The following is a 26,238-nucleotide window of genomic DNA, read 5'->3' as shown; positions in this document are numbered from 1 at the left end:
TATTAAGTGTTTTGAAGTAAGAATTATTGTGTTTTGCAAATGAAATGGATTGATATAGTATGTGATGAATTTATTGAATTTATATTGATTGAATTACGATATATATATAGATATATATATATTGAATATTGAATATATATTGATTATTTGAATTGAATTGAAATATAAATTGTTTGAAAATTTTAAATATGAGATTTGTGATATTTGGATATTTGTTATTGAAAAGTGAATTGAATTGTATTGAATTATGAATTTATGTGATTAATTAAAATGTGTATTGATTGAAAAAATTGAAAGTGAATTGAATACCCTATTAATGATGTCGGGCTGAGTCGGACATAGTTGGCATGCCATAGGATTGGAAGTGTTCAGGATTCTTCGACCTCGAGTCGATGAGACACTGGTGTCACTATATTTCTTCGGATAGATTCGATGAGGTATCGGGTACCAACTTTACTTGGCTAGGCCGATGAGACACTGGGTGTCAAATATTGCTTCGAACTATCCGATGAGGCTTTGGGTGCCATATTGGTGTGTTTGGTTGGATCCGAGTATCTGCCAAGGTCCGAGTCTTGTTAATAGGGGTAAATAAGTGAAAAGATAAGTTGAGTGAATTTGATTGATTGAGCTATTGGAATAAAATGAGAAATTGAATTGAGAATTGAAATTGAGATATGAGATTGAAAACATGAACCAAAAGGTTCATGAAATGAGTGAAGTTCAAATGGATGATGATTGATGTTAGAATGAATTAAAATGGTATATTGTTAAGAAGTAAAGTGTGAAAACAAGTGAATTGTGAATATATTGTATAGAATTTATAAGGTAAGTAAATGAAAAGAATTGAACAAATATGTTATTGTGTTTGTTATATGACTTGTATAGAATTTATATGGTAAGTAATTGAAATTTTATCTATAAAACAAATAAATGAATACTTATAATTGTTATTGTGATTTTAAGTTTAATTGTTATATTATTAAGTGTTCGGATTATGGAAACACCACTTGAGTATACCATACTCGCCAGACGGTTTGTTTCCGCTTGCAGTCTAGTAAAGATAGAACGTTGAATCAAGATCCCAATTCGATCCCGAATTCATTAAGGTAAAGTGTGTTAACTATTGGTAATGGCATGTACCTAGGATGTTTTATGAGAGTAATTTAGGTTGTAGATGTACTCATGAAATGAGTAAATTATGGTTGGCAACGGTATGTAGTATGAATTTTGAAATTTACTAAAATTCAGTAGTGATTCTAAATTAGTCCCGAATTGAATTTATCGTTCATATTGGACCGCGAGGGCCCATTAAAGGGACGACATCTTAAAACTAGGATGTGTGTAAATATTTATTTTAATTAATGACCGAAATTGGATTGTACTGACTGGTAATGTCTCATAACCCTGTTTCGATGACGGTATAGGGTTAGGGGGCGTTACATTATCAATTTTCCTGCTGATTTCATGCCCTTGCCGTCCAACCCAAATAAATTTTGGGTCTAATTGCCTTTTAAATCATTTCTCATTAGACTCTTAAGCTATTTAATCATTCTAGCAACTTTTACACCTATTACAATTTAGTCCTTTTCATTTAATTGACTACCCAAACATTAAAATTTCCTAACGAAATTTTAATACCACATTACTAACATTTCATAAATATTTATAAAATTATTTTCGACTCAGTTTTACAAGATAGAGGTCCCGATACCTTATTTTTACCCAATTTCATCAATAATTTTTTTTCTAACTAACCACTAAATCGGTAAAATTTTTCTATCAATATTTTCATACAATTTTCCTATCATATCAATTTTCATGCAAAAATATTGAAATAAATTTCTCTTTAAATCGGATTTGTGGTTACGAAACCACTGTTCTGATAACTTTAAATTTAGGTCATTACATCATGTTACTGGTTACATGTTGTTTTAGTGAATGTTTTTTAATATGCATGCAGTGATTGTTTGTAATGACTTAAAATTTACGAGTATCGAAAAAGTACATTATCAGGCCTCCGTCTTAACAAAATGGATTCGTAAATAATTATTAGAAATATTTATGAGTCTAGTGGTGTGTTTAATTAGGTTTTAATTAAGTGAATTAGTTTAATTTAGAGTAATTAGGAAAAAAGACTAAATTGAATAAAGGGTAAAAGTTTAATAATACATTAAAAGAAAATAATGAGGACCAAAATGGAAATTAAGCCATTAAAGAGGAATGAGGCCGCATATAAGTAATAAAATCCAAGATCTTATGTATTAGCATATCTTATTATATTATTGTTATTAAATTGAATTATATTATTATTATTATTATTATTATTATTATTATGAAATAAAATATGATTTTGACAAATGGATGGTTATAAAATATACAAATGTAATAATATATATATACAATTGTAACATATTTATTTAATTACTTTTATTAAAATAAATAGATATTTATTATTATTTATAATTGTTTAAATAGATATTATTTTAATTATATAATATTATAAAAAATTATATGACAAATAAATTAAATGGTGACAAATGTAAGTGATGATGAATCCAAGTGTACTAAATAAAATATATACATTTGTAATTTATATATGTACTTACTTAATATCAAAACAAATATATATTTATTATTTTATTAAATTAAAAGATAGTTATTAATTAAATAATTATTCATAAGATTTTTATGAAATAATTAGATAAAATCATGACAAATGTATGGTATTGATCATGTACAAATGTAGAAAAGTAAATGTATACATTTGTATTATATTATTAATTATATGATAGATATTTATAATAATTATATTATAATATATTAAGTTAAGAAAATAAATAAAACAAATGAAATAATAAAAGAATAAAAAGAAAGACAAAAGAAACAAAAGGGTAAATGTAACAACCCAAAATCCGTGGGCACCAGAAAAGTGTGTTATCGGGCCTCCGTCTTAGTGAAATAAGTTCGAAAATAATTATTAAAAATAATTATGAGCCTAGTAGTGTGTTTAATTAGGTTTTAATTAAGTAAATTTAGCTTAATTTAGAGTAATTAGTAAAAAGGATTAAATTGAATAAGGGTAAAAGTTTAATTATAGATTAAAGAAAAATTAAAAGGACTTAAGAGGAAATTAAACCATTTCCTATAGCTGAGGCGGTTTAACGTGAAAAATATCAAAGATTTTATTTATTAAAAATATATATATATATTTATTTAATAATTAAGTATATTATATTATATTATATTATATTATATTATATTATATTATATTTAAAAGAAACAAATAAGTTAAAAGAAACAAATGAAAGCAAACGAAACAGAGAAGAACAGGGGAGAAAGAAAGGAAAGAAGAAAGAAAAGGGGAAATAAGGTTTATGAAGCTTGGAGTTAATTGGTAAGCTCAATCAAGTCCTTTTCTCATAATTTTGATATTTTAGAAGTCTTAAAACAAGTTTTTGATGAAATTAAGTTGTTAGTTTGGAAGTTCTTAGGTTTTTAAACAAAGTTCATGTTGAATAAAATGATGAAATAGGGGTTTAATTGAATGAAATTCAAGTTAGAATAGATATAAGGATTGAATTGCAAAGTAAGCTATAAGTTTTGTGTTTTAGGGATTAAATTGAGGAAAATTCGGAATTAAGAAAATATGTTGAAAATTTAATAGTTAAATTTGAGTTTAAATGAAATTTTAATAGGAATAAGGTGTGAATTGGTGTTATAAATTTGGTTATTAACATTTTACATCAAAACAGTTTTGGGAAGTAGCAATGGTCTGACTTTGAAAATTCACTAAAAATTTTATAAATTGAACTAGAGGATGAACAAAATATGGAATTAAAGCTTATTGAGTCTAGTTTCTTATAGTAGAAACAGTGTAAGCAATTAATTGATGAATCAAGAGATATTTGAAATTTTGTAATACTGGTTCGGGTGATTTCGAGATGCCCTGTTTTAACTTTGGAAAATCATTAAAAATTGTACAAAAATTATTATGGAGTGTAATTTATATATGTGAACTCCTTAATAAATCTAGTTTCAAAATAAATAAACAAGAACCTTATTCGAGTTCTGTACAATGAGATAATTTATTATTAGTAGAGAGAGGTCAGAACTGTCAAATGAAATAACAGGGGAGTATTTAACGAATAAACTGTACTAAATGGCTAGACCAAAAATTCTTAAAATTTTATGGTTAGAAGATATATGAGTCTAGTTTTAAGGAAAATTTACGGATATTAATTTGGAGTTTCGTAGCTCAAGATATAAATAATTTAGTAACAATGACTCAAGTAGACAGCTTAATGGTGAAATTATATATATACATTAAAAATGGTTAAATTTGCATGTTTAGGCTCATGAATTAAATTGAATCATGTTGTATTGATGATTATAAATTATTATTTTCGTAGCCAACAAAGAACCTGAAGCATCAGCATCGAAAGGAAAGGAGAAAGTCATCGAGGACTAAAACGGGAGAATTACGGTGTGTATTACTATAATTCGAATTTTAATTATTATTGATTGCTGAATTTTTTTTTATTGTTATGGATGGTAAGTAAGACTTGAGGTAAGTATGTGAAATTGATATGAATATTGAGTGAAAATGAAAGTGATGCAAATTGAATCAAATTGAATTAAATAAGTGAATTATGGAATATGTAATTATTTGAAAAGCGTATTGATTGAAAAATGATTGGTGATTTGAATTGTGAATTGAAAGTGATATAGGATTGAGAAAGTGAATTGAATACCTTATTAACTAGTCGGGCTGAGTCGGATATAGTTGGCATGCCATAGGATTGGAAGTGTTCAGGATACTTGACCTCGAGTCGATGAGACACCGGGTGTCACTATATTTCTTCGGATAGATTCGATGAGGTACTGGTACCAACTTTACTTGGCTAGGCCGATGAGACACTGGTGTCAACTATTACTTGAACTATCCGATGAGGCATTGGGTGCCATATTGGTGTGTTTGGTTGGATCCGTATCCGCCAAAGTCCGAAAGTTACGTTAATAGGGTGAAAAATTGAAATGTGAATTTGAGGCATTGAAACGAGAAAAATAAATTGAATTACAATTGAAATTGGAATTGTGATAATAAGAGAAAAGTATGAAATGTATATTCATAAGTGATATAAATTTAAGTTTGAGAAAATACATTGATTTATGAATTAGTACATATGATATTAATTGTTAGGTATTTTAATATTTATGTTTTTACTATTGTTGATATAATTTGAATTATGGTAATATCATTGAGTATATCCATACTCAGCAGACGGTTGTTTCCGCATGCAGTTAGTAGAAGTCAAGTGTCCCAGTTCAGCATCCAGAACATTCCCGATTCCAACACAAATTTGGTGATGTATATTTTTCTTTTGGGTAAAGGTGGCATGTACATAGGTGTTGTTTAGTCACTTGAATATGTATATTACTTTGGGTAGTGAAGGATGAATTATAAAATTTAGATGGTTAAATGAAATAGTAAGGAAAGTACATGATATTTTGATACATGAACATTAAGTTGTTAAATGAATGAAGTTTTAATCAATTTTGAATGATGCTATGATAGTTATTAAGTTAAAATTTTGTTAATGCTATAAATAATAGTTATATGAATGTGAAATATTGGTGTTGGTTGTTTTGGTTTGAATTTGCAGGAGGTTTAGGTAAAAATAAGCAGAAATGCTACCGAAATTTTTATAAAAAAAAAAAAATTGGAATACTCGAACAAGTCCCGTTCTACTTTTAATACGTGCTTGAACTTTGAGAGTTCAAGATAGGGACTCAATTATTATACTATACTATGAAAATTTTTAATAATTGTAAATTATTAGTAAGTTGTCTGATATGTCCGGTAATGCCTCATAACCTCGTTCCGGTAACGGTTTGGGGTTAGGAGGTGTTACAGTAAAAGAACAGAAAAGCTTTCGAAATAGAGCAGGAAAAAAGAAAGAAAGAAGAAAAAAAAAAGAAAAAAGGGGAAATAGAGAATTTGAAGCTTGGAGTTTAATTGTTAACGTAATACAGGAGACCTCGACAAAGAAAGGAAAGGAGAAAGTTGACGAAGAGTAATTTGAGAATTACAGTTTATATTTCTATAAATCGAACTTAACATTTAAATTTTTGTTTTTATTATTATATGTGTATGGAAAGATATTAAGGTAAGTATTAGTGTTTTGATATTGAATTGAATGTATGTGAATTTGTGGTTATTGTGAAATGGATATTAAAATGATTAATTACTGTGAATTGAGAAATGAATTGAATACCCTATTAACTGTATCGGTCTGAGTCGGATATAATTGGCATGCCATAAGATTGGAAGTGTTCAAGGATACTTCGAACTTGAGTCGATGAAGCACTATAAGTGTCGTACTGTTACTTCGAATTCGAGTCGATGACTACTGTACTGAATAATTGATAGATACTGAATAACTAAATTACTGTATAGAATAATTAATAGTTATTGAATAACTAAACTACTGCACTGAATATTTGATAGTTACTAAATGACTTACTGTACTGAATTACTGTTTGTTATTGATTGTTTGATATTGAATAACTGATTATTATTGAATAACAATAAACAAATAATTGTTATTGAAAAATAATAATTGATACTGAGTTTGAAATAAAATAGAGTCTTGGATTAAAAGGTGAATATTTGAATAATTATTGAATTTGAGTAGTGTTATATATGTATTTTATAATTAAAGTGTTGATTTATAGAAATACCACTGAGTGCATACCCAACGTACAGTTTGTTTCCGTACGCAGGTTAGGTACAAAAGTGACTAACGACTCAGCATCTAAGTCAATTCCGAACTCAAATACATGGTGATGTACTTTTCTCTTTTGAAAATGGCATGTACCTAGGTTGTAATTTGTTGTTAATTTGATACATAAATATTAATGATAAATGATGGTAATGGTTGTTCCATATAATTACATATGTCCTAAACGTAGTCTATATCATAGCTTTAGGCAATTTTGTTTAATGATAATTTAAATGAATCAATTAGACATCTTATGGTAGACTGTTATAAACATAAAAATGTTGGAACTTTATATTATTAGTTTGTTATAATTAGGGATGTATAAATTCATGAATTGATTTATTTGTATTGGCCTTGATTTGAATTTTTAGGAAAGGTTATATATTTATAAATGGGTTATATTGAGTTCGCATAAAAAAAAAAGAATATTTGGAGTACCCGAACAAGTCCCGATTCGATTTTAACGTGTGATTTAGACCTCGAGGGTCTATTGTAAGGACTTTTTAATTAAATCAAGTTATGTATGTCATTTAGTTTGAATTAATTGTAAATTGTTTGATAGGTTCGGTAATGCTCCGTAACCCTATTCCGGCGACGGTATAGGGTTAGGGGGTGTTACATTGTTGGTGTGTTGACTATTTTTTAATATGCATGTAGTGAGTATTTTTTTATAATATGCATATAGTGACTGTTTTTTAGGGTGTGTGTGTGTGTGTGTGTGTGTGTGTGTGTGTGTGTGTGTGTGTGTGTGTGTGTGTGTGTGTATCATTGTTGGTGGGGCTGCTCAAAAAGTTGTTTTAGTGATTATTTTTTAACCAAGCGTGCTGACTATTTTTTAGGTGTGTTCTATTACATGCTAGTGAGGACAAGTATCAGGTTGAATATGGTCCTGACAGCTAGCATGTGGTGGACTTAGTTGAGAATTTGTGCTCCTGCAAGAATTGGGATCTCACTGGCATCCCTCGCATGCATGCATTGGCTGTCATTCATATTCCTAGAGACCTATGTACAAACCTGGTACACCAAGCAAACTCAACTTCAAATTTACTCCTACTTTATAAGTCCAGTAAGGGGTCCTAAATAATGGGCCTCTTTGTCAAACATGCTGCCAATACTGCCTCCTACTCTAAGAAGACCACCTGGCAGGCCTACTAAGGTAAGAAAGAAAGAACCTGATGAAACACAAACAGCAGAAAGGTTGAGCAAGAGAATGGTGGACATGAGGTGCAGTAAATTCAAAAAAATAGGCCACAATAAGAGGAGTTACAAAGGGGAAGTTGGCCAAAACATTCCAGTAAGCCATTTACCTTAAGTTTTTGTATACTTCTGTTTATGAATTTGTTTGACACATTTTTCTGGTTCCTGTAGGTCAAAAGACATAAAGTTGGTGTCCCAACTCAACAACAAGCTACCCCAAATCAGCAAAAGAGTACCCCAACTCAACAAGCTGCCCCAACTCAGTTACCTAGTACCCCAACTTATCAACAAGCCGCCCTAAGAGAAAAACTCTCATTCAAGAGAAGACCAACCACTGTTAGATTGATGCCTCCTACTCAAAGGTCATCCATGACAGACCATTGATAATGATGTGAACAAACCTTATTTTGTTAAATTTTGAAAATGTGTAAATTTGCTTGCTACTGATCTATTAACTTAGGCAGATAAATTTTTTGTAAATTTGCCTATGATTTCTACTGTTGATAAACTTAGGCATATAATCACTGAATTTTTTTGTAAATTTTTCTACAATTTACATCTGTTCACTTGTGTTGAATTGTAGGAAAATTTGGCAATATTTTGCCCCTCATTCCTTTTGTAAACAGTTTGGCGTTTTGGCCTTAATATATGAGTATTAATCTATGCTATTTTTGTTATCTATTATCTTCTAATATATTAGTATTGAAAAAACAAATGTGTGAGAATTGAGAAATACATATGTGTTTTTTCATCTGTTATCTTTTTCTGCATTTTGAGTATTGAGAAATACATGTGTTTTTCCATCTATTATCTTCTCTTCTAACTGTTGTAAGCAACAAAAATATTACAAAATAATTTGTAATCAACAAAAATATCTCATTTCAAGTCTTTCAAGTGTTTGTAAACAACAACATGAGCTGGTTAGCCATGTATACCAGCAGCCATGTATAACATATGTTAAGCAACAATATACCAGCAGCCATGTATACCAACATAACCAACAATATACCAACAACAATATTACAAAACATAAGCTGGTTTTCAATGCTAACAACAACAACTTAAGCTGATTTTTAAGGTTTAAAAAACAACAACAAAGTTAAAAATACAAGCACCAAAAACCAGGTTCTTCTCTCCCTCCTCGCATCTTCCAATGTCCTCACTTTTTTCAGAAGACCCAACAACACAATTCATGATCGGGGCGTCAATGGCAGATCAAACCAGCTGAAAAATCGACATGGTTTTCGAAATCCAGAGCCAAATTTGTTACACCCAAAAAACCTCCTACCTGGATTGTCATTGGACCAAGACATGTTTAACTTGGCTGGGTTTCCACAATAGCACACCGGAATCACTTCAGGCATCTCTATTTTTCCTCTTCTCCTTCTTCTTTTTCTTCTTCTTCCTTTTCTTTTTCTCTAACCCTAAAATGGTACTGGTAGGGCTGTTAAGTGAGAGTAACCAGCCAACTGGACAATTTTTTGACACCAACGACACCGTCAATTGCCGTGTCATTTTGTTGTAACGTCTGTGACGGAAAACGGTAAAAAAGACTGTTTTGTAACTTTTCAAAAGTTGAGTGACTGAAATGAAACCTAGGTGACTGTTTTGTCAGCTACCCCAAAGTTGGGTAACTGATGGTGTAATTTACCTTAAATTTATCTTACTTTAAGAACACAAAGTTATCCAGAAAAGAGGGTAGTAGCTTTTTTTTCTTTTTTCTTTTTTAGTACAACTATTATTAAAGTTCTAAATTTCTAAAGAAAAAAAGAGGGAAAATGTTTGAAGCTAAGGATAGTAACAAGAAAATGAAAGGACAAAAAGGTTAATATATTATTTAACACTCGAATTTGGTTTCAAAATTTAATTTAATACTTGTATACATAAATTAATATTTATTTAATATATGTATTTAAGTAGATTAATATTTATTTAATACATGTTTTTAAGTAAAAGTATTTAAATACTTAATTGAAATAAAAAAGTAAAGTACAAAATTAAAAATTCATATTTCAATTTAAATATTGAAATCAACCTCAAATATTAATTTTGGAAAAATTTAGATATCAAATTAAAGATTAAAAATAAATTTAAATATTAAATAATATATTAAAAAAAAAAGGTGTTTGGAAACTGTTAAGATTACGTTGTTCAGTTAAGATGAGCAGGGCATCCAACTTCGTCGCTTCGGTGTAAAGTAATGAATTGTCACTGCGCTTTCAACAGAATGACCCTTCATAGATGTGATTTCTCGTCTTTGACAGTCCAATTGTTTTGGACTTGGAAATGATAAAAAGCTCAAGAGCCATCAAGCAAGGCAAGGCCCGCAAATTGGATTGTGGGTCCACTTGCAAGAGACTACTGACAGTTGGCCCTCAATCTTACACTGTCTCCAAAAATTATAAGAGTATATGTAAAATTAATATTTTCTAAATTTATAGTTGTTCCCTCAATATTATTATTAAAATTTGAACTCTTCAAAAATACAACATATTTTAATAAAACTGACCATTATTAATCATGCCAATCTTGTCAAAATCCCAATCTGTTTTCAGGAAATATAAATGGGAAAATGGAGACCCCGTAGAGAGTATATTAATGGTAGTATTGATACTCTAAACCATGTTGGATTATTAGGTCAAAGTTCAAACTCTAAAGCATAATATCCAAAACCAAAAGAAAAATCTCAAATAGCATTGGTATTTGACCGAGACTTTAGGATTAAGATAAGGGATATGACTTGATTATCTTCTTGAAATCGGTTCCACGTTGTCTTCCGTAAATTGCAATCTTCATGCAATTCTCTTCAAGAAAAGAGTATCGATTTCGTGCGTAAATTTGCTTTGATATGAATGTAGCATATAATTCCAAGCAGATTTTACATAAAACAATCACCATCTATATATATTGGATGATCTCAAATGGTGTTTTCATCCATTAAACTAAAATAAGCATCTGTTCTGTATGCGATTTCACGTATCCTCCAGGCACTCCGTCTAAAACTAAAGTAGGGTTGGTCATTGGTTCTTATCAAGTAGCTAAACCTTAGCTCATATATATTTTTTCTTAAGTCTATAGTTAATTATCATGTCCTACAGAAAAAGAAGATGAAAAAATGCTGAGGTTTCACCTATCCTTTAGTCTTTCTCCTGGAGCTCAATGTGAAACGGTTGGCGTGAGGGAAAGTTGAGAAAGATTTCTCCCATGAACTGGTGATACCGGAGAAAGTGATGTCGCTGCCAGTCGCAGGAGGTTGTGTTGAATTCAAATGATGAGCATTTTCCTTAGATGTGTGCATATTGATTTTATCCTGCATGGGACACATGGTCAGAACTCTTGGGAACTAAATCTATTTAATCTTTCCATTTTCAAAAAACAAAAATATCTTTCATGGCGCTAGAGCTGAATCAGAACCATACTCTGCTACACGAAGGTGACTGAAGTTAACTGGTTAGCATGATCCACATGCTATGACATCGACTTTAACAAGATACATACCAGATGAACATAGAGAAATGGTGAAAATCTACCTGTTGTGGATATTGACGTACTCATCGGTCTCATCTAATATCTCCTCCTGTCAGAAGCAAGCATTGACAAAAGAGATTAACACGTAATTCCCATAAACCTTTTTAGCATACTGGAAATAGTTGTTCCAAGCTATCAAGCCACCACCAGAGGTAAAAAGATTAATATCATTACACCATGGGGAAGGGAGAAGTAATATGAAGATCCCAAAGATGGTTGGTCTCTTCATTACCCCCTGATTGCAAGAGATTTACCTGAAGCAGTTCTTCAATAACATCCTCCATGGTGATAACACCAACAACCTCTTCATTTGATCGAAACTCAGAAATAGGAGCGTTTTCAATGTCCAATATGCAGTATGAGCAACCTCTGTGTCGTTTCTTAAATGCAGGAGTAGTTGGTGGACTCTTCTTTGTCTGCTGACCTCCATCACTGTTAGTCACAAGTGTCTGAACATCTTGCGAGTCCGACTTAAGCCCTAATTTTAGGGCACTTAAGCCAACCTCACGATCATCTGGAAATGCATGAAGGTCGGTGATATTTTACTTCAAAAGAACAAGATCAGTCAACCTAATGAAGGTATACTTAACCAAGAAAGAAAGGTACTTGTGGTATGTAACAATATGCTAAAAAAATTTGTTTAGAGCAATTGCTTTCCTAGTACGTATATAATCACCTTTTCTTGATGTCTCGGGTTCACCTCTTCGCTTCTTACAGCTGTCCTTAAACTCAAGTCGTTCACCATCTTTACCTTTCTTCACAGATTCTTCGCTCTCATTTAGATCCTTATATACCACAGCAATGTGGCTGTGACCTTTTTGGAATTCATTAAGAATATCGTATAGTGGCATGTCCTCTGGCACCCTGTACAGTGAACAAGAATAATAGAAGAATAGATTTTACTTCTTTCTTGTTGTAAGGAAACAAAAACAACAACTAAACCGACTGAAGCTGATTATAAACATTCCAAAGGGACATACATATCCATTGTTAAATTTTGTGTCCTTATCTCTTTTCCACCTATTTAGATACTAAAAAGTTATGCTATAGCAGAAAGACGAGATACTGTACCGTGGGATTTTTCTTATTATCATTTTTCTCAAAGGAACTGGACCTTCTGAATCAATTGTTAACAGATTTTTAACCTGCACATTTCAAGCCAAACCCAGAAGAAGAATGTAGTAATTAAAGAGAGGAAAACATAAAATAAATTCGAATAAAGCCATGCCGGAGATAACCAATATAAATAATATTATAGAAATGATCTTAAAATGAAAGGAATTGCTTTTTTGGGAACTACTAAACAAAAAGGCAGCAATGGAAGTGAAGTGCATCCTTGCAGGAGCTAGTAGGAATTTGATACAAAGTTTTCAAGTGACAGAAATCAATAACATGTATTATGAATGGTACAAACACAAACTATTTCCAAAATAATACTCAAGATAGGAATAAGATAAATACACAATGGGTGAGCTGATAACTGTTTAAACAAAGGTTTCAAGTTGTACCTACTAGAGTGTCTTAAAGGAATAAGAGAAGGCAAGCAAAGAACAAGGTATTTTTAGGACAGATAACAGCACAGCTAACATGATACTCATAGCATTCATCAACGCCCCAAAGATGCATCTTAGCATTCTCTAACTCCAAGGTTATACATGGCCAAAAAGAATCCAAGGTTTTACCAGCAAAATAAACAAGAAATAGTAGCTCAGTTCTAAATTTCGAATGCATACGTTTATTGGGCTTCGTCATTATGTAATAAGCTTTTAGGTCAAGAAAATCACATTTGATTACCAATGGCTATTAGTAATGTCACTGCAACTCCCTGCCATTATTCTTACCTTATTCATCATTTTGTCTCTTAAAAAGATATGCGAACTGCCATTGTTAACAAAAGAATCGCAACAAAAAAATAAAGGAGAGATTTCCGTCAAAAGTTTTTCAGAAACAAAGACAGGAATGGGAGGCAAGGTCTCATATGACCATGGAACAGAAGTGAATAGCTGGCAAATAAGTGTAAAGTATCCTAGCAAGAAACTATCATAAAATGATAGCTTGTGCAGAGAAAGGAAATTACCAGAACAAGTCCAATTATATTTGTTGGGTTTCGATAATACACTGGAACTCTGCTATGACCCACTGCCATTACTTTATTCAGCGTTTCCCTGATTTGCAAAGAGAGAGAGAGAGAGAAAAGCTTAGAGCATAGGTAGAGTGGTAAATCCTGTTAGCAATTCACTGGGATCCACGAACCCACGAATCAAGAATGGTATCCAGATCAAGGGAAAATGCGTTTGATATTGGCGTCATGGCAACTTTAGCAGTCTTTTCGGTCATTTCAAGTGCTCCGGCAATGATAGTCGTCTCATCATGAGTCAGATCACCACCTTTCCCAGCCTAAAAAAAGAGCATACATATAATGACATACAAAGAAAAGCCAAGGACTGCATAAAGCATTCAAACATAAACCAGCGGTTTTAAACATATATATAGTACCTCATTGCCATGAAAATCCACAAAAGTCTTTAGCTCTGCTCTCCGAAGGAGGGCAGCGTGTCCCTTACCCAACATCCAGTCCAAAATCTGGAAAGTACATGATATTGATTGAGAGAATATAAATATAAACCCGGTTTCTAGTATAATACTAGCAATATAGTTGCCAAATTCAACTATATCTAGTAACAACTTATTAAGAGCACAATATACAGAAAATACCGATATTCCTAACAGCATAATAGAAAAATTTGTAGATGACTATACCTTGCTAATTGGATAAGAAATTGGAAAGAAAAGAAAAAGAAGAACACGGACAAGAGGTGCCATTATCGCTCCGACTTTCAAGCCATAACGAGTGCAAATGGCTTGGGGCAATATCTGCATGCAGACATAAAAACATATTTTAGCAACACTACTGCAACTTCCTCCTAAAGATAGCAAGCTCAATCCATTAACAACCAACCTCTCCAAACATGAGGATCAGAGTCACTGATATCAGAATTGCAGCCCACGGAGGCACAAGCTTGTCCAAAAAAATGGGAAGAGCCTGCATAGAAGGAAAATAAGTTAGGAAACAAGCAACAACATTGAAGAGAGAAACCGATAATGATAGTTTAGAGCATTAACCTCCATTGCCAAGGAGTTTCCAATCAATAGAGTACATAGCAGAAGATGCTGATTTTTCACCACAGGAAATATCTTTGCTGCCAAAGAAAAAACAAAACAAAACGAAAGTTATTATTGTAAAAAACGCCATAAAGTTCTCACCTTCTTGTAATAGATCAGCTAACATGCTAAATAAAACCCAATTCTACATGGAACTGATTGTTGCTTTGTTTATTGACTAGTTTACTTTTACTATTCTTTTTTTCTTCTTCCAGAATCTAGAATACAGTCAAAAGCAAACAACAAAATAACAACCAAGACAAAGCCTTTAAGAAACCTTGAAGTCAGTAACCGGCCGCCTCACTTCGGCATCAACGTCATGTAATAAACCTATCGTAGTACGAAGTAGGAACCGAGTAACAGGACTCGGTGAGTGGACTCAATTCCAAAAGCTAATTAAACCTTTTTTTTGGCTTTTAACTATCTAAAGATTCTAAACATAAACTATATATGATCAAGCTCTTACATTGATAGCTTAGTAGACCAACCAAAGCATCCCTATTCAAAGCACCGACAAGCTATTCGATACAACAGTATTAAAACCCCGCAATCACCAGCTATACCCGAATTAACTGAATTGACAAAATCAAGCGAACGAAGTACAAGAATATTGCAGTCAATAACTCATTAAAAATGAGAAAGTAAGGAGCGAAGGTTACCAGCATGGGTACGATCTTGAGGACGGCCAGACTTGATGAATACTTCAAGGTCCACGAGACCCAGAGACATAAGTCCAAGTGTTAGCCCAGCCATCAACCCAGCAAAACACACCAACCCCGCAATTATGAGCAGGTACAACGAGAATTCAACTCCGCAACAAGGAACGTCTGAAGCCATCCTTTCTGTTCTCCCTTTTCTCTCTGTTTAGTGTTGTTTTATTAGCTCTCTTGAAATAGCAATCAGGATTCTGTAGAACAGCCGGGAAGTTTGTCTGTTGCTTTGTCCTTCCAAATGATCGGAGAGACAAAAACAAATGTGAAAATTTGAGCGGCCCAAATAAATAATGTGCTCACGTGTACTGTAAGGATTAGTTTACTACTGCTTTGTGTTGTTGAAATAGGGAATTCTTAGGCTTTTGTCCACTTTATTACGGATCTCTGCAGCTTCGATTTGCTTACGTTTTAACCAGCAGTCCCTCTGGGCTCACTTTTTTTTTTTTTTAAAGGTAAACTATCTCATTAGTTAAATTAAAATAGAGTCATTTATATCTAAAATTTTTAATTGTTTTTTTAATTTCTCAACTTATTTATCGTAACAAACCCAATAAAATAGAGTAAAACTAAAAGTACCGCAGTTAAAAATAAACACCCATCCAGAACCCTTCATAGTTGGAAAGCTCGAATTTAAGCTCAAGTTCCATTTCTTCATTTCAAAGCTTACAAATGGTTGATCAGGACCTCACGACATGGTGGCTTGTTTCTTAGCAACAAAATAGTTCCTTCCTCATTTCATTAAAGACCCAGAAATGTTTTGTTGATAAAACTGAAAATGTGTGTTCGGTTTCTTGTTTTTCTAGTGGTCGGACACTGCGTCCTGTGAAGTCGAGGAGAGGTGGTGGCAAAGAGGGCTGGGTTTTATAGGCGAGTTTGTCGAGGGAGGAAGGGTATGTTGGGGAATCAGGAGAAGATTGAGGGCAAAACGGGGATAACAATTTAGAAGCGGTGGAAATGGTGGAAGAGGAGAAAGGGAAGAAAGGATCAAGTGTTTTGAATACCACTAAACATCTCTGGGCTAGTGCTGTTGCTGTTATGGTTTCAAAATTTTATTTTTTCTTCTTCCTTTTTTTAAAAAAATTCTTTTTGATTGTTGGGAAAAAATGGGTATGAAGACAATGATGGATGATTTGTTTGTGTCTTAGTTTTAACTTTTGTTTCAGATGGAAAATTGAATAACAAAACTTCGATGGTGGATATTCACTGTTTTAAGACTTTTTTTAAATTTTCCATAACTGGGAAAAGAAACCAAACCAGCCCCGTCGGCAGCCCATTGGCCGGAAACATCTCTGACAATTCTTCTAAAGAACAAGATCGATTCCTCCCCGTAGCTAATGCGAATCGCATAATGAAAAAAAAAATCCCTCCCCGTCAATGCAAAAATATCCAAAGAAGCCAAAGAGACAGTGCAAGAATGTGCATCGGAGTTCATCAGTTTTATCACTGGCGAGGCCTCCGATAAGTGTCTGAGGGAGAAAGGGAATTGTTTGGGCATGTCGTTTTCCTATAACCCAATTGTCGTTTTACATTGTTTAAATCCAGCGAAATTTAACTTTTTAATTACGTGGATAATAGATGGAAAATTGGCTGATTTGGCATGGCCCGGTCAGCTGCTGTTAGTGAGATAACAGTTAAGTGATCATTCTGAAAAATAAAAATATTAATAAATTAAATTAAAATGATCAAAATATTAATAAATTAAATTAAAAATGATCAAAATAGAAATGACCTTAATTTAAGGTGAATGTCTAATTTTTAATTATAATTACATTAATTAAGAGGTTAGAGACAAGTGTTAACTGAAAAGTTGGTTGGTGTACAAAGTGTAATATTACTTTTTTCAAAATTTAGTTTTGGGAAGATGAAGAAAATTAGACAATTTAAGTAAAGCCGTGGCATGCGATGAAACTTGAGTTTGCGTGTGATTTTAAACTTCTTAATTTTGATGTTTGTAAAACTTTAAATAAAAAGAAAAACATAATCGGAAAGTTCTTGATTGTCACTCGGGCTTCAACTTTTAACTTTTTCTCTAAAAATGCATTGCGTTTTTTCGGATTTCAATTTATTTCCAAAATATAAAGATTAATATGTAATAATATAACAATACAAGGAAATTTTAAGCGCCACTTCCACTGTGAAAATATAAACATGAACATTAACAGATTCAGATTTGTCATAATTTGATTTTTTTAACATTAAATTAATTTATTTAATTATAAAATTAATTAAATTTAACCTTTATAATATAAGGATTTACCAGGTAATTTAATTTAAAATGTAATTATAAATCTTAACTATTGGATGAACAAATGTTTCATTTTACTCTTTTGCCTCCTTCGTATCTCTCATATCCTTGGCATAATGTTATTTTTCTTTTAAAAGGAACTTATTGAAGTCGTGGGATAAACAAATTAGATGTATTATAAATTCAAATTTCAATTTAATTAAATAAATTAAGATAAATTATATTTAGAAAATTTATGTTTTGATCTTTTATTTTAAAAGTTTATAAAATGATCACAATATTATTTAAATTTTTTATTTAAATCATTGTCTTGATAAAATTATTATTTTATGGTCTTTTTCTATTTGCACGGCTTGCAACAACCAAAAGCTCACCTTTTCTTTTTTTCTACAATTATTTTTTGGATAAACTATATAAATGGTCACCCAACTATGCTTATGTTTCTATTTTGGTCACCCACCTTTAAATTTTTTTTTAATTTAGGCACTAACATTTGATTTCATTCCTGTTTTGGTCATTCCTCGTTAAATTAATAACGGAAAGCATTTTTCTAACTGGTATTATAATACATTTAGTCCTCAATACTTGCATATTCTATCAATTTGATCCTAATTCTAAATAATTCAATAAATTTAACCTTTCACATTTATAGATTCTATCAAATTGATCCTTAAATGTTCTAACAAAAGCTTTCAACTTTTAAATAATAGGCATTTCACATCTTGAAACTATATCTTAAAAAATTCTCTCAACTAATTGAGTTGTTTTTCAATCCAATTCTTAATATCATTGAGTTTATCTTGAAATTTTATTTCATTTTATTTTTTTCATTAGTTTTCTTCTAAATATAATGTTTTATAACATTTTATTGATAAAATTTTAGCTAAAGAAAATAGAAAAACCTTTAAAAAACACTTTAAATTTACTTTTTGGTTAATTGTATGATATTCCTTTTAAGGTACATAAAAATAGTCTTCAAAGTTGACTATTGATATTGAAAATTAAATTCAGAGTTAAAAATATGGCTTTGAAAAATCCAAATATTCAGTAAATGATTATAAAAGAAAAATTATGAACATTTAAATTTCATAAGGAAAAATGTAAAAGAATTAATTGAATTTCCTTTTGTTATATTGATAATGAATTTTTTTAATTTTATAAACCGATTAAGAGATTATTACGTGTTTTATTTATTTTAAATTTTAAATCCACAATAAACAATACATATTACTAATAATTTGATTCAGTGTCAAATCATTTATCAAATTAATTAAAACTAAAATTATGCAAGTTAGAGTGAAAATTTATTTTTATAGATATTAAATTATTTATACAATTTTATTATATATTGTATTTTTAAATTTGTATTTTTTTTCAATGATATTTAGTTAATTTCTAACAATAACTTTTTAAAAATATAAACAAAATGATTATGTATTGAATTGAATAATTTCAACCATAAATAAAACAAGTAATAGATGTGGAATACTACATTTTAAAAGTGAAAGTCTTGGTTAGGAAGTTTAAGGATCAAATTGATAAAATTTATAAATATGAAGGTTAAATTTATTAAATTATTTAGAATTATGATAAAATTAATAGAATATGTAATTGTTGAGGACTAAATGTGTTATTATATCAATTAAAAAAAAGCTTTTCGTTATCGATTTAACTGCGAGTGATCAAAACTAGAATGAATTCAACTTTAGTGTCTAAATTGAAATTTTTTAATGTCGAGTGACAAAACAGGAACACAAGTATAGTTGGGTGACCATTTGTATAGTTTACCCTAAGTTTTTTATGAAATAGTTCGAATGGCACAAATCTGCAAACTAAAATCGAAACAATTTTTTTTTAATATCTTCAACACTAACTATCAGATTGATTTAAACCTATGGTATGTTCTTTGATTGGTACTAATCTAATATATCAATTGTCGAATTGTAGTTTAAAGCTCGCTAGCCAAATTTTTTTTAATAAAAACTTAACGACCCAGTAACATAAATACAAATTTTCAAATAATTTACACCCTAAATAAAAACTTCTAAAAATTGCAATAATCATTTTTTAATTTTTTAAAATGAATCATCAAAACCTAAATTTACTATTAATTTAGTGTGTTAGTTACCAATAATTTATTATTTTAATTAAGTATAGAATTAAGGCTACCGGGGCCAGTACTAAATCTATAATCCACCATAAAGACATTATCCAAGTTTTGTTTTATAGTGATGCCACGTGTCACTCCATCTTCACTAACTAATTTGTTTGCCTGAATGTTTTCCTACAGTGTTTCGATTTCTCCGGGGTGGAGTGAAGGCTAAGAACTGAAATCAGGCATATTAATTTCCCCTCCCGCATCTTCCCTCGCTATTTTTTACCATATTCCATTCACCATCCATCATGGATGAATAAAAATGAATCCAGTTCTGATGGCAAATTCCATACTAGAATAAATAATCCTTCTTTTGTTTTCCTTTTTCTTGAAGCAAACAAAGGAATTAGCTCAATTCAATTGTTTGGCTCGTTGTTTTGTTTCAGTTGCAACTTCCTTTGTCAACTTGTAACTGTACATTCCCCTTTTCTTTTTAAAGCATCGAAATTAATTTCACTGTTTTTATCACTTCCACTCGTTCTTGAGATGTCTGTTTAAATCCACCTTGCGAATTCCCAAAATACCAATTGCCTTTTCCCGCTCCCGTGACTTTCCTCCTCCTTTCTTCTTCCCCGTTTCTTCGCTTCTTCTCTGGGTTTCCCGCCGAAGTTAAAAGCTATCAGCGCTGCAGGTTACCAGTTACTGTTTTAATCTTTATTTGTTTGTTTGTTTTCTCTCACCTGCTATTTGCATGTTGCATTTGAGCTATTTTTCCTTTTTTGGTTGTGGTTGAGTTTGGGGAAATTGTTTGTTACGTGACTTTTGTTAGTTTTGATTGATAAATTGGAGATTTAGGTGTTACTTGGAGCATATGTTCAAAGATTCTTTGTTTCAGAAATTAACGTGGTTCACTACGTGATAATTTTTATTTGGCTCCTGAAGTAAGCTGTCAAGTTTCTGTCTAGTCGTCTATAGGAAACCTCACTGTTTATTTTTATTGATTAGTAACTTCTTTAATATGATGGAAATAGCAGATGTTCTGAAATTTGTTATAGCTACTTAATGAAATTGAGTTTTCAGAAAGAAAAAAAAAATTAAGTACCGGATACTTGGAATTTATACTAATTTATTAGGAACAATGCATGATGTCGTGTGGAACAAGTTAATATATGTCATCCATTTGGTTTCTATGTTCTAAAACTTGCAGTCTCACATGAACCTGACCAATCCCGTATGATGTCATCTAAAATGATTTTCAACATAAAGCAGACCAATGCTCATTCTACTCACAGCACTTGGAGTAAATTTATTCCTCTGGGACATGAGGACTGCTTCATGTTACCGGTTGGACTCTATAATTAACATTAATGCTAATCCGGTTTTCTCCCAGCTAATCTATCCAGGGGCAAAACAGCCACACTGTTTCTACTCAATGGACCATAGTGGCAGGACTATGTTAAGTGACAAAGTATTACAATCTCATGGTGGTGAGAAACCACATATATGGTCATCTCTTGAAGGTGGATCTCGAATTGATATAGGAAAACAAATTTTCTGCAACAGATCATTGAATATGAGGAATATTGTTGCTATTGGATTTGATATGGATTATACCCTAGCACAATACAAGCCTGAGACGTTTGAGTCCCTTGCATATGAAGGCACAGTAAGAAAATTGGTGTATGATTTGGGCTATCCTCAAGAGGTTTGTCAACTTTCGACATATTTTACATCAGCCAAGAAAAATTTTCCTAAGTTTGAGTGGTATGTGCAAGCATGCTGATAAGGACAAATTTTAATGCAGTTACTAGAGTGGACGTTTGATTGGAAATACATGGTTAGAGGTTTGGTTCTTGACAAAAAGAGAGGCAACATTTTAAAGGTCGATCCATTTATTTCTGCTGTAGTTTCTCCATAGCCAAGTTAATGGAATATTTATCTCTCTCTCTCATCTACTTTTCTTGAATATGATTTGTATTCATGGTTGTGCCTTTTATAGATGGATCGACATAAATATGTGAAAGTAGCATACCATGGATTCAGAGAGTTGTCCAAGGAAGATAAAGTTGGCACCTACGGAAATACATTCATACGGGATTCCTTTGATGAGCCAGATTATGCCCTTATTGATACACTATTTTCACTAGCTGAAGCGTACTTGTTTGCTCAACTTGTTGATTTGAGGGACAATAATCCTGGAAAAGTTCCAGAGGGTGCTGAGTAAGAAATTAATTTCCTCTTTTCTTTTTTTTCTTTTTTTTTTGGTTATGATCAATAGGCCATTTAGTCCCATCAGTGCAATTAGTAGTCCATGCTGGTAGAGGCATTTAAGATCATATCAAGTTTGAAAACAGTACATCGTGGTTGGAATTTAGATGTGATCCAAGTTTACCTATGTAGTTTCTGAACTTGAATTTAATGAACAAACTCTATTGTTTTGATGCTGAACTATTAACATATACTTGGAATTACTAAGTATTTAGATCTTAATTCCTTTTATCAGGTTCTGTATATTAACCAGTGCCAGCTATAAACGATTCTTTCAGTTACCCTCGCATGTACAAAGATGTACGGGCTGCAGTTGATTTGTGCCACCGGGATGGAACCTTAAAGCAAGTGGTTGCAAAGGATCCTAAAAGGTAAGTTGAAAAGAGGCATTATTTTATTATTTAGATTACCACTAAGTTTAAGAACGGTTCTGAATTCCATTTAAATTCACATGGGAAAATTTTATCTTTGTTTGAAGATATTGTTATAGTGCATCTTGAAGTGGTTTTCATGTATTTATTTTCCCTTTTTTTTCAAGATATATCAATGAGGACACTTCTATAGTACCTATGCTCAAAATGCTGAGGAATTCTGGCCGTTTAACTTTCTTGGTGACAAATAGGTATATTTCCTTGGTGATTTTAGAATCTAATTGTTTAGGCAAAGGTAATATGGGATTCAATGCAATTTTTCTTGTCCTCTTTTTTTTTTCTAATAAAATATCCCTAAGTTGGAAAAGTAACATTTTATACCTATCCTACTAATGGTTTTGCTTTCATACTTAATGATTCTCAAGGCTTTCTTTTTTGCCTTTCTGACTTCCATTTCTAAAAGGTTGTGCAGAGCAATCATTTGATACTTGATTGAATCTCTTGCAGTTTATGGGACTACACAAATATTGTAATGAATTTTCTCTGTGCATGGCATACGTTGGATGGTGGTATTACATTCAAGTTTGATTGGCTCCAATATTTTGATGTTGTCATCACTGGCAGGCATGATCTTTTATTTCGTATTATTGATTCTAAATGTTGATGCTTTTTGACCTTTCATCATTTGGAGTTGTGAATTCATTTCAACCTAGTTTAACATGATCCTAGAGTTACTCTTTGATTTTATTTAATATCTATGGTACATGTTATCTGTTCTATCCTTTGATTTCTCGTGCTGAAAATGGAAGTATTCATGCAGCGCAAAACCTGGCTTCTTCCTTGAAGACAATCGTGCCAATATTTTTGAGGTTGAACCCGAGTCTGGAATGCTCCTCAATACTGACAATGGCACTCCTATGCCTCAGGTTGGGTAAAATATACTTTCCTCATTCTGTCTAATTGTCAGTTGATGATTTAAACATAACTTTGATATTAGGTGGGAAGTACTTCACCAAAAATGCTGCCGAAGGGATTAAACAAAAGATACCGAGTTTTCCAGGTATTTTGAATATTATCTATTATTAAAATTTAAAATAGTGGAGTTTTATTTCAATTAAAGTTTCTTCAAACTTGTCAGGGAGGCAGTGTTGGTCATCTACATAAGTTGCTTTCTATCGAGTCAAGTACACAGGTGATTCTTGTTAACTTCTTAAGTTGTTCTATTTTGATCATTGTATCTTTGGCTTGTTGAATTCCATAATAATTACTCTGTTGTCTTTTATAATCTAATTAGTTTTATGCTTCTATTAGGTTCTCTATGTTGGGGATCATATCTATGGAGATATTTTGCGCAGCAAGAAGGTTCTCGGTATGAATTTATATCCTTGTTCTCCTTTCCCCTTTTTGATGTAGAAGTTAAATTTCTTGTTTTTGTTTAATTTAATCTTGTTAGATTGGACCTTTGAACCTATCTGAACGAGACAATTCTAATATATATTGGTCTATGGATTATAAAGTGGTTTGTAGTATTAATGCAGCACGGTTAGATGGAATTATGACTCTAATTTTTCTTCTTCTTTTTCTTTTGCCTAGACTGCAAGTATTCAGTGAACTATATTCAACGCTTGAAAAGCAATAGAATATAGGAACAATAAAATCCCGAATCGAAGGCAATGTTTATGCCAGAAAAAAATTAGACAATATTAGTTCTTATTTTTGCTGTATAAGTATGCAATATTTTCTCCTGATTTCATTGTGCTTTTGGGAACTTAATATTCCTTGTGTCATCGAATTTCCTATATTTCTTCATTAATTCTCATCAGTAGTTTCACGATGATCATTGCCTTTAAAATGAGCTAATAATGTATTTTTGCGCAAGATGTTAACAACCTTGTTTCTTTTGGTGCATGGGGCGCTTTTAATTCTGTAATTTGTCAATGATTAGGATGGAGAACGATGCTTGTTGTTCCAGAGCTTGAGAGGGAGGTTGAATTGCTTTGGGAATTAAGAGATACGCGAAAGGTGGGTTTACATGTTGAATATGATGTTAAACTGAGATATTGATCATGATATTTCAATTTCATATCATACTGTTTGGATAATTTATTGTAAAATTCTAATTTATTAGGAAGAGTTTGTTGTAATAACACATTAGTGAAGAACAGTTTGCATGTTGCTTTTTTCTTCATGGTAATTTGTTAATCTATATCTATATTTTCTCATGGTCCTTCTAACTGTTTAATAAGTTTTGAGGGGAAATCTGCACAAAAAATGTAGAAGTTTTAAAGCATGAGAGTTCTTACTAACGGTCCTGTTTATCATAGTATTTTAATTCCTTGCAACTAATACATGTACTTCCATGCAGCAACTAAGGTTGTTGAGGAATGAGCGTGATCTTGTTGAAGACCGAGTTCATCATTTGAAGTGGTCTCTCAAGTACGTACTTATTTTATCATTAAAACTGATGTCATCAGTATCACTACCCTTGAATGATGCATAAGAATCACTACCCTTCTCCGTGTATCACACATAATGGACATGACAAATTAATATCGAAACCCTGGATTTGATTTCTTATTAATTTCTACTTGATTGCATCAAATCTTTAGTACAAGGGAGAATTTTCATCTTTGCTTTTGTAATTTTTGGTTATTATTTTTTGGTTTGGTTCCATTGGTTCTCTTTTGAGCAAAGAGAGTTGCATTCTTGTTATTTAGATTTGAAAGTCTTGGTGATGATGAAAAGCAGAATATGATTTCAAGTCTGGGTGAATTGGAGGTTAGACCATTTGACCTTGATCTGTTTTATGTAGTGCCAGATGGATGACTTGAAGCTTTCTAATGATTTTATTTTCAATTCTCTCTTTTAACAGTCGCAAAGAGATCAAGTGCGTCTCGCTCATCAACAGGCTCAAGGAGATTATCACCAAAAGGTAGAAGAAACTTTTCTATATCCTTAGATTATTTCGAGACGTTAAGGGGGCTATCAGGCTTACGCAACCTTTGAATAAAGATACTTTCAATGACTATTTTATTACGAAACAGTTCCATAAGATCTGGGGGCAACTCATGAAGACTGGCTATCAGAACTCTCGCTTTGCTCATCAGGTACCAATACTATTAGCTTTGGATGCAGTTTCTGAAGGATCTGAGAAAACTGCCTAGATTACTGTATCGTTAGTACTTGTTATTATCACTGATAATTTGCTTTACGCTTGGCACGACGCAGGTTGAGAGATTTGCATGTCTTTACACTAGCCAGGTCTCTAACTTAAGCTTGTATTCCCCAGACAAATGCTATAGGCCAAGTGAAGATTTCATGCCTCACGAATTTCATATTCTTCCCTCTTGAAAAGTGAAAACTGTTCCCTGACCGACAGCTGAACGTAGAAGCAAATAATTTTTGTTCTGTTCTGGTGCCGCAGAAGTAGTAAAGCCGGATCCTCGTATTCATCTTAACCCCTTAATCAACGAGATTCATTGTACTTAAATTTCCCCATTTACATTCTTACTCAAAAAAATGCTTCTAGTCATCGATACTCGTTTAGTACATGTGTTCTTTTTTTTCTTCTTAAAATAAAGTTTGACATAAGTATTAAACTTATTCTCTAAATATCTGAAAAAGTAATTAAAAATGGTGTTTGGGACACAGATATATATATATATATATATATATATGATACTCATCATTGATGAATTAAAATGACAAACTACACTGGACCTCGGATTGATTATAAAATTTTATTTTTATTTTTATATTTTTCATGTTTGTTTTACTCTTTATATTTATATTTAAGATTTGTGATTATTTTTAACGAGATCATTTTAAAACTTTAATGTATCTTATCAATATAACCTTGTTAGTTTAAATTGTTGTA

At 31.6% G+C, this 26,238-nt stretch overlaps 2 protein-coding genes and 1 long non-coding RNA gene across 6 annotated transcripts; 2 read left to right on the top strand and 1 right to left on the bottom strand.

Moving 5' to 3' along the window:
* Positions 1-3,290: 3,290 nt before the first annotated feature.
* LOC128293002 (uncharacterized) lies at positions 3,291-4,642 on the top strand. Its single transcript, XR_008283015.1, has 2 exons — positions 3,291-3,394; positions 4,410-4,642. It is a non-coding gene; the product is annotated as an uncharacterized LOC128293002 (long non-coding RNA).
* Positions 4,643-10,855: 6,213 nt separating this feature from the next.
* LOC108484609 (DUF21 domain-containing protein At1g47330-like) lies at positions 10,856-16,923 on the bottom strand. 2 transcript variants are annotated; one of them, XM_017788461.2, is made up of 13 exons: positions 15,959-16,923; positions 15,329-15,815; positions 14,631-14,707; positions 14,467-14,550; positions 14,268-14,381; positions 14,004-14,090; positions 13,765-13,904; positions 13,585-13,672; positions 12,579-12,652; positions 12,184-12,371; positions 11,762-12,021; positions 11,510-11,556; positions 10,856-11,289 (listed from the first exon to the last, which is right to left on the bottom strand). In XM_017788461.2, the coding sequence occupies exons 2-13, from the start codon at positions 15,504-15,506 to the stop codon at positions 11,244-11,246; spliced, it is 1,383 nt and encodes a 460-aa protein (XP_017643950.1). In that variant the 5' UTR covers positions 15,507-15,815; positions 15,959-16,923; the 3' UTR covers positions 10,856-11,243. The 2 variants fall into 2 exon arrangements, with proteins under 2 accessions (XP_017643950.1, XP_052884839.1); XM_053028879.1 differs by having other exon boundaries at positions 15,329-15,613.
* A 2,936-nt stretch (positions 16,924-19,859) lies between these two features.
* LOC108484589 (uncharacterized) lies at positions 19,860-25,960 on the top strand. Of its 3 annotated transcripts, none has more exons than XM_053027718.1 (17): positions 19,860-20,413; positions 21,113-21,427; positions 21,527-21,604; positions 21,722-21,942; positions 22,269-22,361; positions 22,529-22,612; positions 22,869-22,985; positions 23,182-23,287; positions 23,359-23,421; positions 23,500-23,553; positions 23,673-23,730; positions 24,307-24,383; positions 24,727-24,797; positions 25,079-25,139; positions 25,234-25,293; positions 25,406-25,468; positions 25,651-25,960. In XM_053027718.1, exons 2-17 carry the CDS (start codon positions 21,155-21,157, stop codon positions 25,717-25,719), a joined length of 1,548 nt encoding a protein of 515 aa, XP_052883678.1. In that variant the 5' UTR covers positions 19,860-20,413; positions 21,113-21,154; the 3' UTR covers positions 25,720-25,960. The 3 variants fall into 3 exon arrangements, with proteins under 3 accessions (XP_052883678.1, XP_052883677.1, XP_017643918.1); XM_053027717.1 differs by having other exon boundaries at positions 19,866-20,420; positions 25,590-25,960; XM_017788429.2 differs by having other exon boundaries at positions 19,867-20,413; positions 25,590-25,960.
* The last annotated feature ends 278 nt before the right edge of the window (positions 25,961-26,238 follow it).

Source organism: Gossypium arboreum, chromosome 5, assembly GCF_025698485.1.
Source record: "Gossypium arboreum isolate Shixiya-1 chromosome 5, ASM2569848v2, whole genome shotgun sequence".
Lineage (NCBI taxonomy): Eukaryota > Viridiplantae > Streptophyta > Magnoliopsida > Malvales > Malvaceae > Gossypium > Gossypium arboreum.
This window is presented reverse-complemented; position numbering and strand designations above follow the sequence as displayed.